Below are 13,986 nucleotides of genomic sequence, written 5' to 3' on the forward strand. Positions count from 1 at the left end.
CTGAACTGTGTCTTCCACATTTAGCCCAATCCCTCCGAATCAGAGAGGTGCGGGGGGCTGCCTTTATAGACACAGTACAGATACCCCAAAAAACGAAGTATATTTACAACTTTAGACCTCTGGCTTAAAGCATATGCATTTACATTGTAGTTGCATAGGAATGTACATACTGTAGACATTACAGTGTAGTTAGATTGGTTTTAGGCCACTTTTAAAGTGGGATTGATTTAGATTTTTAGATTAATTTAAAATGTCTTCCGTTCAGATATCAGAAATTAATTTGTTCAATAAGACTTGGAGTGAGAATCTTCATCATCTGGAGTTTAAACCTGCGTGGGAGAGTGTTGAATATACAGCGATTTTGAGAACCGATACCAGAACACATGTAATGACAGAAAACTCCTGCTCAATGCCTCCCCTGGAGAACCCTTCCTGTTTATTCCAGAATTTTCCATCAAGGATGAGGGAAAGTGCCAGTGGTAGATAGTTTACAAAGGAGGGAGCCACAATGCACATATACATGTTTTGCCAATGGATAAGACAACATCTCCATCTGACCTGTTTAGATTTAGTGTATTTGTTTGTGAAGGCCTGTGCCTTTTTAGATTTAGTGTATTTGTTTGTGAAGGCCTGTGCCTTTTTAGATTTAGTGTATTTGTTTGTGAAGGCCTGTGCCTTTTTAGATTTAGTGTATTTGTTTGTGAAGGAATGTGCCTTTTTAGCTTTAGTGTATTTGTTTGTGAAGGCCTGTGCCTTTTTAGATTTAGTGTATTTGTTTGTGAAGGCCTGTGCCTTTTTAGCTTTATTTTGTTTGTGCTAAAAGCCTGTTCTTTTTCTGACATATTCCTTCACAGTTCCATTGTAAATTTCAGTGGCCCTTATTCCTTCCTCGCCCCTGTGTTTAGCTCCTCCCAGTGTGTCTTCCTGTCTGCAGTGGGAGGGCAGTAAGAGGGTGGCTGTGCGTTTAGCTGAAGGGGGGAAACCAGCTGCCTCCATCTCCTGGAGGAACACATGGAACTCTACTTTAACCCCAGCCGGTACTATAAAGACCATACAGAACCAAGACGGCTCCTACTCTGTGGAAAGACGGTTGGTCCTGCCTGATAGTGGCTCTGAAGACCACCTGATCTGTGCTGTCATACACCCCTCCAGGGCAGAGAAGCACATCAAGACAAACCTGGCATTTTGTGGTGGGTTAATTGTATTTAGAAACATATAATATTGTGTTATATCGTATAACATATCATATCACATTCTTTCAATCCTATGTGCAGGGAAAAAGCAGTCTGGTAATTTGGGGATGAACATCTCTCATTTCCTGAAGATTGCAGGCATCTGCACAATTCCCATCCTCCTGACCATGGCGTATGTAGTGAGAGGAGGATGCAAGGTGAATTACAGTAATACACACACATCCAGACACACACCTTCGGTATGCTGTGTCATCTGCAGTACGTCTGTGGCTTTGTGACGGCCTCATTTTGCTTGCAGAAACCATCTCAGGAATCAGAAGTGGAACTGAGTGAGCTGAGAATACAGGAAGCTGACGTAAAACAGAGGCAGTATGTGTGAGCCTCTATGATGATGTGATATCATTTTCATTCAATTGTAACAGCTGTGTAACAACTATTTGACTGTCTTTTAAATAATATATTTTGAGGCATAAAGTTCAATGAGACATTTATTTCAACTGTAGCTGTTGAATACATCTGTTACTTAAATAAATAAATACGTTACTCAAGAACAGAACAGTGCTTCACTCATTTATTTACCAAAAAATGCCACTCTTGTAACTTACTATAAAGGTCTGGGGGAAAACAGTAGCCACTGATGAGCTCTGATAGTGACAAAGGTGGATGTTTCTTACCACTGGGGTGGTGTAGTTGCTAAATTAAAGCTAGCAGCATGGTCAATCTGGCATCTGCATTGGCCATACAGCATTTACTGTGATGCAGCCTCTGCAGAAGTCAGGGCATTCATTCGTCTTGCACTTCGCGGTGCAGAGCAGAGTTGTTGTGAAGGAAGTTGTCAAGGAAGGGTGTTCGTGTTTATACAGGACGTACCACCCCCACCTACCGCCAACCAATCATGTTAATGAGGAGCTATACAGATTTATATGGAGCCCTCTACAATGCTGAAAAATTTGTGAGGCACACGGCATTGCTGTACAGAGCTTGATTTGGCCTCCGCAGACCTCTGGAGGCTCCACGATAGCACCACACCCTCCATACGGAGCCTCCAGACCTGTATAAATCGGCTTATAATGTGACCCCGCCACCATTTTTAGACACAGGTGGGTAAAAAGATGGGTACCGGTAGCTAATTTAACCTTTTAATGCAGTGGGCTAAATCAGGGTCACACATAGTGTTTCTTGGTAGTCTTAAACTAATCTACTTTTAAACAACAGTATACATCTCACACACATGGTTATGGGCTGAGAAAAAGAAGACACCTGTTCCATTTCATATATGTAATGGAACAGTTAAACCTTCTATTTCACCTTTATTTAACCAGTTAAGCTAGTTGAGAACAAGTTCTCATTTACAACTGTGACCTGGTCAAGATAAAGCATAGCAGTTCGACACAAACAACAACACAGTTATACATGGAATAAACAAGTGTACAGTCAATAACACAATAGAAAGACTATATACAGTGTGTGCAAATGGCGTGAGGAGGTGAGGCAATAAATAGGCCATAGTAGTGAAGTAATTACAATTTAGCAAATAACACTGGAGTGATAGATGTGCAGATGATGATGTGCAAGTAGAAATACTGGTGTGCAAAAGAGCAGAAAATTAAATCAAAACAATTTGGGGATGAGGTAGGTGGATTGGATGGGCTATTACAGATGGGCTATGTACAGATGCAGCGATCGGTTAGCTGCTCAGATAGCTGATGTTTAAAGTTAGTAAGGGAAATGTAAGTCTCCAGCTTCAGCGATTTTTGCAATTCGTTCCAGTCATTGGTAGCAGAGAACTGGAAGGAAAAGGGGGTGTTGGCTTTGGGGGTGACCAGTGAGATATACCTGCTGGAGCGCGTGGGTGGGTGTTGATATCATGACCAGTGAGCTGAGATAAGGCGGAGCTTTACCTAGCATTGACTTATAGATGACCTGGAGCCAGTGGGTCTGGCGACGACGAATATGTAGCGAGGGCCAGCCAATTAGAGCATACAGGTCGCAGTTGTGGCTGGTATATGGGGCTTCGGAGACAAAATGGATAGCGCTGTGATAGACTGCATCCAGTTTGCTGAGTAGAGTGTTAAAGGCTATTTTGTAAATGACATCGCCGAAGTCAAGGATCGGTAGGGATAAACAGTTTTACTAGGGTGTGTTTGGAGGCGTGAGTGAAGAAGGCTTTTTTTATTTACCTTTATTTAACTAGGCAAGTCAGTTAAGAACAAATTCTTATTTTCAATGGCAGCCTAGGAACAGTGGGTTAACTGCCTGTTCAGGCGCAGAAGGACAGATTTGTACCTTGTCAGCTCGGGGATTTGAACTTGCAACCTTTCAGTTACTAGTCCAACGCTCCAACAACTAGGCTACCCTGCCGTGTACAAAAGATATCCCTATTTGGTAAAATACCAAGTCCATATTATGGCAAGAACAGCTCAAATAAGCAAAGAGAAATGACAGTCCATCATTACTTTAAGACATGAAGGTCAGTCAATTCTGAGAATTTCAAGAACTTTTAAAGTTTCTTCAAGTGCAGTCGCAAAAACCATCAAGCGCTATGATGAAACTGGCTCTCATGAGGACCACCACAGGAACGGAAGACCCAGAGTTACCTCTGCTGCAGAGGATAATTTTCTTCAGAGTTACCAGCCTAAGACATTTCAGCCCAACTAAATGCTTCACAGAGTTCAAGAAACAGACACATCTCAACATCAACTGTTCAGAGGAGACTGTGTGAATCAGGCCTTCAGAGTCGAATTGCTGCAAAGAAACCACTACAAAAGAATACCAATAAGAACAAGAGACTTACTTGGGCCAAGAAACACGAGCAATGGACATTAGACTGGTGGAAATCTGTCCTTTGGTCTGAGTCCAAATGGTCCCAACCGCCGTGTCTTTGTGAGATGCGAAGTAGGTGAACGGATGATCTCTGCATGTGTGATCCCACTGTGAAGCATGGAGGAGGAGTTGTGATGGTGTGGGGTTGCTTTGCTGGTGACACTGTCTGTGATTTATTTAGAATTCAAGGCACACTTAACCAGCATGGCTACTACAGCATTCTGCAGCGATACATCATCCCATCTGGTTTTCTCTTAGTGGGACAATCGTTCGTTTTTCAGCAGATTGCGACTTTGAAGAATATAACATCTAAAATATGTTTTGATTTGTTTAACACTTTTTTGGTTACTACATGATTCCAAATGTTTTATTTCATAACTTTGATGTCTTCACTATTATTCTACAATGTGGAAAATAGTAAAAATAAAGAAAAACCCTTGAATGGTACTGTACATCACAGAAGACTGAATTGTAACAAAACTGTTTGACATAGATTCACTGGATTGTTTAAGCAAAAAAATTATGAAATTATGAAAAATATTAATAGCATTCCACCCATGAGGCCACTAATTAATTTGACTGCAGGAAAGGGCTGCTAAATCAATTGAATGAGCAACATTTATGCAAAGTCCTCCAATGGTACCCCTGAAGAGACATGGAATAAAAAGACAGACACATGGGTGTAGCCCTATGATACGAAACACAACCCAACATCAGTAGCAACAGAAAAGTTGGCTATGTCAGGTATGCTGATGTAGTAGGGCAGGAAGTGAAAACCACTAAGATACGCAGGAGAGAGAGAGAAGGAGAGAGAGTGAGAGAAAGAGAGAGATCGACAGTACATATCATCAGTGTCACTTCATGTGCGTATACACAGAGGGTTTGTTCTAACTGAGTGACACGGACGTTACCTGTTTTGAGAGCTCATAAGACATTGCTTCTTTGCTCTGATGTACCGTCCACGTTCTGACCACATCCCGCTGGTCCTATGCCTCCTGTTTCTGCTCTGTGTCCATGGCAACGCTCAAGGTAAGATGCCAATTTGTGTCATACTATGCAAAACAAATGATTTCTGTGCTACATTATGATCAACAAAAAATACAGTTCAAGAGGGGTGATGGACAGTATCAAAAACTTCTCAACTGACTTTTGAATGAAGTATAAGAGGTCATCATGTTTTAATTGATGTTCTATGATCAATGTGATCCAGTGTGATCTACAGCATGAGCAGTATGATCACGTATGAACCATCAGTCATTCATTTCAGCTGATTCCACTATCTTTTTTCAGACCAAGGCCCTACATGTGAGGTGCGAGTGAAAAGAAACACCATTTGGAATGCTGTCCCTCAGAAAGCCCTAACAATCAACTGCCCTGTGAGACACTGTGGAAAAAAGCTACACGCCACCTGGTGTAAATTTGTGGATCTATTAAACTGCGAACAGATACATGAGACAGAGCAAGTCACATTTGGATGGAGGCAAAAAGATATTTTGATTTTGGATTTTAAAAAGATATCTATCAATGACGATGGTTTGTACAGATGTGGAGTTGCTGAAAATGGGTCAACAACTGTTAGCCATGCTATCAAAGTCTCTGTCTCAGGTAACCAACCAAAGCTAATTTAATCTTTCAATCTAATGTCTTAGAATGGATCAATAGATACTAAGTTGTTCTGGAAGCCGTTGTTGTCTGACAAACTCCCGGGGGCGGCCTAGAAAAAAAATTAAGCCCTGGCATTTTAGCCGCTCGTGCACCATCATGCGCTATTACATTTAGAGCCAATCTATTAAGGAACTGGCAATACATCTGTGTTGCCCTGTTTTCTTCCTAACTCCACTGCACTCACCTCTGATCTTCCTCTGCTAAGCCTCCCCCATATAGTTAGTTACCTTACATATATAATATAGAGCCAAAATGGTCAAACTGACAGTACATCTGTGTCAGTGTGTGTCTCTCTCTATTCCTACCTCCACTGCAATTGACTGCTGAGCTGTCTGGAACAGTAGCTGTCTGTGCTACTAAGCCTAGCATAACTGGGACCAGAAGACCAGGGGACCACACTGCCTGTGCTGGGCCCAGCAGTCCCTTAGGGTAACAATTTATTTAATGGTCCATAATAAACTATTATTAAGGCATTTATAAGGCATTTACAAAGTGTTTGCTCACCATTTATGACTCATTACTCCCATATTTGTAAATGTTAGTAAGCTAGTTATTCACACATTCACATATATATTAAACATCCTGTGTTGTGTGTCCTTTACCAGGTACTGCAGGAATGTCTAGCCATGGCATGCTCATCTTTTTCCCTGAGAAATTACATTGGTCACTCAAAACATTTATAAAGTATTTAGAAAGTATAAATAGCACTCACTTTAGATTAGAGACTGCAATTATTAATGTGGGAGTAATGATTAATACATGGTGAAGACACAATTTAGAAATGCCTTATAAATCACTTATTACGGTCCCTTAAAATAAAGTGTTACTCATCCTAGTCATGAATGAAATAACACATATATTAGCCAAATAACAAAATCACTGAATAAATGTCTTATAGATGACCATTGGTTTATATAATACCTTATAACAGCCTAACTACATATTTCAAATTAGTGCCATTCATGTGTTCCCCCTGCTAACTGTTTAATTCAAGGGAAGAAAACAGAGAGAGAGACTGCCAGTTCCTTTATGTTTTGGCTGTATAACATAGCCAATGGCTACATTAATGAACTGTCAGTCTCTCTCTCTCTCTCCCCTCTCTCTCTCTGTTTTCTTCTCTTGAATTCAATATAAATTATTCCGTGTTTGTTATAGAACAATGATGGGACTAGTTTACAGTATGTTGATGTGGATCGATTTCCAGGATGGGGGTTTTCAGGATGGGGTTTAACTGCCTTGCTCAGGAACAGAACGACAGATGTTTGTCGACTTGGGGATTTGATCTAACAACCTTTTGGTTACTGGTCCAATGCTCCGACCCGACCCACTCGCTGGTTGAAGAGTTTGAGATTCAGAAGCGAATAAACATTGATAAAACAATGAATATAGACATACAGTGTCCTCCAAAGTGGCGCAGCGGTCTAAGGCATTATTACAGACCCGGGTTCATTCCTGGGCTGTGCCACAACTGGCCGTGGCATCCCGGAGTCGCCTCTTCACTGTTGACGTTGAGACTGGTGTTTTGGGTGTACTATTTAATGAAGCTGCCAGTTTGGGACTTGTGAGGTGTCTGTTTCTCAAACTAGACACTCTAATGTACTTGTCCTCTTTCTCAGTTGTGCGCCGGGGCCTCCCACTCCACTTTCTATTCTGGTTAGGGCTGGTTTGCGCTGTTCAGTGAAGGGAGTAGAACACAGCGATGTACGAGATCATCAATTTCTTGCCAATTTCTCGCTCGGAATAGCCTTCATTTCTTAGAACAGGAGAAATTATAAACTTGGATTAGCTAACAGAACTTGCCATTGGAACACAGGAGTGATGCTTGCTGATAATGGTCCTCTGTACGCCTATGTAGATATTCCATAAAAAATCAGCCATTTCTAGCTAAAATTGTCATTTATAGCATTAGCAATGTCTACACTGTATTTATGATCAATTTGATGTTATTTTAATGGACAAAAACATGTGTTTTTTGCGATCCATGATCTAGGCTGACGGATGACAGAGGTTGAGCTGGTCTCTTTGCTGATGTGCATTTGACTTTGAATGTGCATTTTTGTGTGACCTCAGCTCAGCCCACTGGTCAGGCAAATGTTCAAATATATTATTATGATAACATAATAATATACAGGCCCATCGACCACTGGCAGTGCCCCTTTTTAGTTTTTTGTTCCCCCCAAAAAATACATTTGTCGATTTGTCGAACATTTGTCGAATTGCCAGATGGCTAATCCGCTCATACAAACTTCTTTCTATAGATAGCAACCTGGAGATTACAAGCACAGCAGACCACAACACAAGTAAGACAATGTTTTATTCATTTGACCAGGCATTCAGTTACATTACATTAACTAGTAGGCCTATGTGACAACTGTGTCTGGCGTTAAGACCTCTCTTACTACTCTAACAGATGACTCAACGGATGCAAAGCGTGATAGGAATGATCCAAGCTTCATGCCTTATGTTTACATCTGTGTTGGAATAGTAGTCCTGGTGGTCATTGTGACAGCATTTTCTTTCTTCTGTCTACATGCATATAACGGTGAGTAACGCTATTGATTTAATACTGAAAATGCATGTTTTTTTACAAGGTTGAAATAAAGAACAAATTAAAATGTTACGTTTCTACAATGGATATCTTTTTCAGGACCAAGCAGGTCAACCGGAAATAGAACAAAGAAGCAGGTAAAGCAATCAAATAATTGTATTTCTTACAGCATCTCATAATTAACCAACATGTCATCTGTTAACATGACAATACTGGTCCTAAGTACACCTGCTTGCATGTGAATGCTAAACATATTGAAGGATAGCATTGCTATGCCATGTCTAAATGCCCCTGTCTAAATGAGAGATGGGCAACTTTGATGGGGGTGGGTGTGAACTCACAAGCCACAGTCGCTTGCAGGTCTTCCTACCCACGTCCATACACATCCACACACTAGCCTTTTGAGGGACCTAAGTGCAATTATACACATTTTGCCATGGGGCTTAGAGAAAATTAAGCCGTTTTGAAGCAAGTTTGCTGCAATTCTGCACATTTTACCATGATGCGGAGAGGAGATTTAGCAATTTTATAACAACTTTTGATGCAAGTTTTACAGCTAAATCAAAAAAGTCTAGCAATTTTACAGCTCATTTCCTGTAATTCTACACATTTTGATTTGTCGTTTTTAATATGATATCAGTAATTTGATCATGACTAATAGAAGTTTAGATAGCTGGCTCGACTAATTTACCAATCTAAAACATTTGAGCTGACATAGGCTGATTGAGGTACTGTCAGTGACTGACATAACAAGAGAAAAACTGCTGATGCACAACCACATTTTGAAATGGCACCTTGTGTATTCTACTATTCTAACTCTCAACAGTAAGTTGAGACCCCGACTGAATTTTCTTTCTCCAAAAATAATAATAACAATAATATGAATGATATTTTGGGGAGGAGGGATTGATCCACGGGTCTTAAAAAGGGGGGCCGCCAGATGCCCATCCCTGGTCTAAATGTCTCTTCCTGTGTTTATGACACAGGAGATGTCCACACTGACAGCACCATGTCCAGACCTCTCCTTCAACCCCGAGGAAACCTTTCCATCATCACCATCCACCCCAAACCCCGTACAGCCTGCCAATCTCTATGACAACGGTCTCTACTGTAACCGCATCAATGGGAAAAATGGAGCTCTACCATCCTCCAACAACAGAGCAGGAGGTCAAGTGTCAAGCCACCTTGTGTATGCTTCCCTGAACCACGAGACCACCAGGGGGTCCCTGAGATCACCCCATATTCCGACCCCGCAGGTTACGTTCTCTGAGTACGCAGCCATCCGGGTCTACTAAGCTCTGAGAGAGACCTCAGCCAGACCCTAACAGTACAGTGCTGTAAGTTATGTTCTTTGATGGTTGTTTTCACACAGAGGAAGAGGAAAGCTGAACATTTTTGTTTATGAAAATTTGACTCATCGGGGGGGGATCTGTTTTCATATTATATTTTTTGGGGGCACTTTATATAATTGTCACGCACTCAATGACACACACTTCCTGGTGCAATTGCAACGGTGAGCAATGTGTTAACCGCAGTGCAGCAGTGTTTCAGAGAAGAAGATGTAAAGGTGGAGGGTGACTGAGAGGTGTTAGAACTAGAGAGCATGTGCTTCTGAGTGAACATCCTTCACATCACACCTCAGAGTTAGAGGAGCAAAGGTGTCGGTAACTCTCACTTCAAGATATTTCACACATAATGATGGGAAAACCATAATTTGTTAATTACTATCAAGAAATACATTATATATTCAAAAGTATATGGACACCCATTCAAATGAGTGGATTTGGCTATTTCAGCCACAATCATTGCTAACAGGTGTATACAATTGAGCACACAGCCATTCAATCTCCATAGAATGTAGAATGGCCTTACTGAAGAGCTCAGTGACTTTCAACATGGCATTGTCATAGAATGCCACCTTTCCAACAAGTTAGTTTGTCAAATTTCTGTCCTGCTAGAGCTGCCCCGGTCAACTGTAAGTGCTGTTATTGTTAAGTGAAACGTCTAGGAGCAAAAAAAACGCACAGAACGGGACCGCCGAGTGCTGAAGAGCAGCTCTTAAAAATCGTCTCTCCTCGGTTGCAACACTCACTTCCGAGTACCAAACTGCCTCTCCAAGCAATGTCAGCTGTTCGTCAAGAGATTCATGAAGTGGGTTTCCATGGCCTAGCAGCTGCACACAAGCCTAAGATCACCATGCGCAATGCCTGGCTGAAGTGATGTAAAGCTCGCCGCCATTGGACTCTGGAGCAGTGGAAATGTGTTCTCTAGAGTGATGAATCACGCATCACCATCTGGCAGTCCGATGGATGAATTTGTTTTTGGGGCTGATTTTAATAGTCCAGGCCAGCAAAATTGCTGCAGCAATGTCCCAACATCTAGTGGAAAGCCTTCCCAGAAGAGTGGAGGCTGTTATGGCAAAAAAAAGTTGACCAACTCCATATTATGATTTCGGAATGAGATGTTCGATGAGCAGGTGTCCACATACTTCTGGTCTTTTAGAGTGTATTTTAATGATAAAATCCATGAGCTATTTTGGTGATTATAAGTGAGAATATAAAAGTGGGAAATTATTCATACCTAACATTTTATGACTCTGTGTGTGTTTAGGTGTGTGTGTGGGTGTTTGTGTGTGTGTGTGTGTGTCTGCTTGTGACTCAGTAAGTGATATATATGTACATGAACAAGTTCATGTGTTAGCAAGCGTGTGCTGGCTACAGGTTTATATGTTAGCATGCGTGTGCTGGCTACAGGTTAATGTGTTTGCATGCGTGTGCTGGCTACAGGTTAATGTGTTTGCATGCGTGTGCTGGCTACAGGTTAATGTGTTTGCATGTGTGTGCTGGCTACAGGTTAATGTGTTTGCATGCGTGTGCTGGCTACAGGTTAATGTGTTTGCATGCGTGTGCTGGCTACAGGTTAATGTGTTTGCATGCGTGTGCTGGCTACAGGTTAATACGTTAGCAAGCATGTGCTGGCTACAGGTTAATGTGTTTGCATGCGTGTGCTGGCTAGAGGTTAATGTGTTTGCATGCGTGTGCTGACTATAGGTTAATGTGTTTGCATGCGTGTGCTGGCTAGAAGTTAATGTGTTTGCATGCGTGTGCTGGCTACAGGTTAATACGTTAGCAAGCGTGTGCTGGCTACAGGTTAATACGTTAGCAAGCGTGTGCTGGCTACAGGTTAATACATTAGCAAGCGTGTGCTGGCTACAGGTTAATACGTTAGCATGCGTGTGCTGGCTACAGGTTAATATGTTAGCACGCGTGTGCTGGCTACAGGTTAATACGTTAGCAAGCATGTGCTGGCTACAGGTTAATGTGTTTGCATGCGTGTGCTGGCTACAGGTTAATATGTTAGCATGCGTGTGCTGGCTTCAGGTTAATGTGTTAGCAAGCGTGTGCTGGCTACAGGTTAATGTGTTTGCATGCGTGTGCTGGCTACAGGTTAATATGTTAGCATGCGTGTGCTGGCTACAGGTTAATGTGTTTGCATGCGTGTGCTGGCTACAGGTTAATGTGTTTGCATGTGTGTGCTGGCTACAGGTTAATGTGTTTGCATGTGTGTGCTGGCTACAGGTTAATGTGTTTGCATGCGTGTGCTGGCTACAGTTTAATGTGTTTGCATGTGTGTGCTGGCTACAGGTTAATGTGTTTGCATGCGTGTGCTGGCTACAGGTCAATGTGTTTGCATGCGTTTGCTGGCTACAGGTTAATGTGTTTGCATGCGTGTGCTGGCTACAGGTTAATATGTTAGCAAGCATGTGCTGGCTACAGGTTAATGTGTTTGCATGCGTGTGCTGGCTAGAGGTTAATGTGTTTGCATGCGTGTGCTGACTATAGGTTAATGTGTTTGCATGCGTGTGCTGGCTACAGGTTAATACGTTAGCAAGCGTGTGCTGGCTACAGGTTAATACGTTAGCAAGCGTGTGCTGGCTACAGGTTAATATGTTAGCAAGCGTGTGCTGGCTACAGGTTAATACGTTAGCAAACGTGTGCTGGCTACAGTTTAATACATTAGCATGCGTGTGCTGGCTACAGGTTAATATGTTTGCATGAGTGTGCTGGCTACAGGTTAATACGTTAGCAAGCGTGTGCTGGCTACAGGTTAATGTGTTTGCACGCGTGTGCTGGCTATAGGTTAATACGTTAGCAAGCGTGTGCTGGCTACAGGTTAATACGTTAGCAAGCGTGTGCTGGCTACAGGTTAATACGTTAGCAAGCGTGTGCTGGCTACAGGTTAATACGTTAGCAAGCGTGTGCTGGCTACAGGTTAATGTGTTTGCATGCGTGTGCTGGCTACAGGTTAATACGTTAGCAAGCGTGTGCTGGCTACAGGTTAATACGTTAGCAAGTGTGTGCTGGCTACAGGTTAATACGTTAGCAAGCGTGTGCTGGCGTGCAAACACATTTCTCTATGGCTATATGAAGATGACTGTTTCTCTATGGCTATGTGAAGATGACTGTTTCTCTATGGCTATATGAAGATGACTGTTTCTCTATGGCTATATGAAGATGACTGTTTCTCTATGGCTATATGATGATGACGGTAATACTTTGCGTAACTGTGATGTTATGTTGGTGTGGCGTGATTGTTATCAAGCAGAACATACAGTGACACATTTTAGTCTCAGTTATTGTTGGGTTGGAAACATGTTACAGTAGTTTGAAACAATTTAAAATTAAGGTTACATGATCACTATGCAGCTCAACTCAATTACAATACATTCACCAGAGACTAGTGATGTCCCTCATTGTGTTGTAAATTGTGACAGAGTCATAGAGTATTACCATATGAAGAAGGAATGGCTGGTTTTTGAGAGTGCAGAATGAAGCTTTGGTCTTGTCTCACTGGTAATGCCTTTGGTCCCTACACTGCTTCTGTATGTGTTCTGGTAAAATCCTGAGTGAGTGAGTGGTTACTGTAAAGTACTGGGGTTTTCTTTGTGCACCAGATACAGACCCTGTCCTGCACAAGGCTGTGTGCTTGTGGTTTAAAAACACAGTGCACAGGAAGTGCTAGGAGCAGCCCACCACACCAAGACAGCGAGAAACTCTATGCTCTTAGAGATGACATTTATTCAGAGAAAACTCTATGCTGAAATAGATTGTTTATTCAGACAGAAACTCTATGCTGAAATAGATTGTTTATTCAGAGGGAAACTCTATGCTCAGAGAGATTATGTTTATTCAGAGAGATACTCTATGCTCAGAGAGATTATGTTTATTCAGAGAGAAATTATGCTCAGAGAGATAATGTTTATTCAGAGGGAAATTATGCTCAGAGAGATAATGTTTATTCAGAGAGAAATTATGCTCAGAGAGATAATGTTTATTCAGAGATAAACTCTATGCTGAAATAGATTGTTTATTCGGAGGGAAACTCTATGCTCAGAGAGATTATGTTTATTCATAGAGAAATTATGCTCAGAGAGATAATGTTTATTCAGAGGGAAATTATGCTCAGAGAGATAATGTTTATTCAGAGAAAAATTATGCTCAGAGAGATAATGTTTATTCAGAGATAAACTCTATGCTCAGAGAGATGACATTTATTCAGAGAAAACTCTATGCTCAAATAGATTGTTTATTCAGAGGGAAACTCTATGCTCAGAGAGATTATGTTTATTCAGAGGGAAACTCTATGCTCAGAGAGATTATGTTTATTCAGAGAGATACTCTATGCTCAGAGAGATTTTGTTTATTCAGAGGGAAATTATGCTCAGAGAGATAATGTTTATTCAGAGAGATACTCTAT

General features: G+C 41.5%; 1 protein-coding gene across 1 annotated transcript; it reads left to right on the forward strand.

Annotated features, from left to right (window-relative positions):
• The first annotated feature begins 4,887 nt into the window (after positions 1-4,887).
• LOC139403865 (B- and T-lymphocyte attenuator-like) lies at positions 4,888-12,799 on the forward strand. The gene is made up of 6 exons (XM_071147041.1): positions 4,888-5,045; positions 5,307-5,621; positions 7,940-7,981; positions 8,092-8,223; positions 8,329-8,366; positions 9,216-12,799. The coding sequence occupies exons 1-6, from the start codon at positions 4,967-4,969 to the stop codon at positions 9,522-9,524; spliced, it is 915 nt and encodes a 304-aa protein (XP_071003142.1). The 5' UTR covers positions 4,888-4,966; the 3' UTR covers positions 9,525-12,799.
• Positions 12,800-13,986: the final 1,187 nt, after the last annotated feature.

This window comes from Oncorhynchus clarkii, chromosome 3, assembly GCF_045791955.1.
Source record: "Oncorhynchus clarkii lewisi isolate Uvic-CL-2024 chromosome 3, UVic_Ocla_1.0, whole genome shotgun sequence".
In the NCBI taxonomy this organism is placed as follows: domain Eukaryota; kingdom Metazoa; phylum Chordata; class Actinopteri; order Salmoniformes; family Salmonidae; genus Oncorhynchus; species Oncorhynchus clarkii.

What these genes read in the sequence shown, in the direction of transcription:
- LOC139403865 (XM_071147041.1), top strand. Translation starts at nt 4,967, where the DNA reads ATGTACCGTCCACGTTCTGACCACATCCCGCTGGTCCTATGCCTCCTG. An exon ending in CACAGCAGACCACAACACAA is followed by an intron (nt 7,982 to 8,091) that starts GTAAGACAATGT and finishes CTACTCTAACAG; the next exon opens with ATGACTCAACGGATGCAAAG. An exon ending in CTGTCTACATGCATATAACG is followed by an intron (nt 8,224 to 8,328) that starts GTGAGTAACGCT and finishes TATCTTTTTCAG; the next exon opens with GACCAAGCAGGTCAACCGGA.